Source organism: Penaeus monodon, chromosome 19 (genome assembly GCF_015228065.2).
Source record: "Penaeus monodon isolate SGIC_2016 chromosome 19, NSTDA_Pmon_1, whole genome shotgun sequence".
Taxonomy (NCBI): Eukaryota; Metazoa; Arthropoda; class Malacostraca; order Decapoda; family Penaeidae; genus Penaeus; species Penaeus monodon.
In genome coordinates, this window is record NC_051404.1 from 5,800,368 (window position 1) to 5,800,589 (window position 222).

At 30.2% G+C, this 222-nt stretch overlaps 1 protein-coding gene across 3 annotated transcripts in view; it reads left to right on the forward strand.

Annotated features, from left to right (window-relative positions):
* The window catches only part of LOC119585021 (microtubule-associated protein RP/EB family member 3-like), a 46,883-nt gene that overhangs the window by 9,135 nt on the left and 37,526 nt on the right, over window positions 1-222 (forward strand). For all 3 annotated transcript variants that reach the window (XM_037933635.1, XM_037933637.1, XM_037933638.1), the window contains exon 4: window positions 102-161. In XM_037933635.1, the coding sequence (XP_037789563.1) occupies window positions 102-161 (60 nt within the window). The remainder of the gene's footprint in view (window positions 1-101; window positions 162-222) is intronic.

Here is a 222-nt window from a genome sequence, read left to right on the forward strand (position 1 = left end):
CTTATTTTATGGTCTGTTGAGAGATTCTAATTGAAATTAATTGGGGAATGCTTGAAACTTCTCTATTGTGTTATTGATAACTGCAACTATGATATTTTCAGATTGTACCTGTGGATAAATTGATAAAGGGCAAGTTTCAGGACAATTTTGAATTTCTCCAGGTATGTAATTATTTTGGGTGCATGATTCTTATTAAATGGACAAACTATGAATTATAGATAC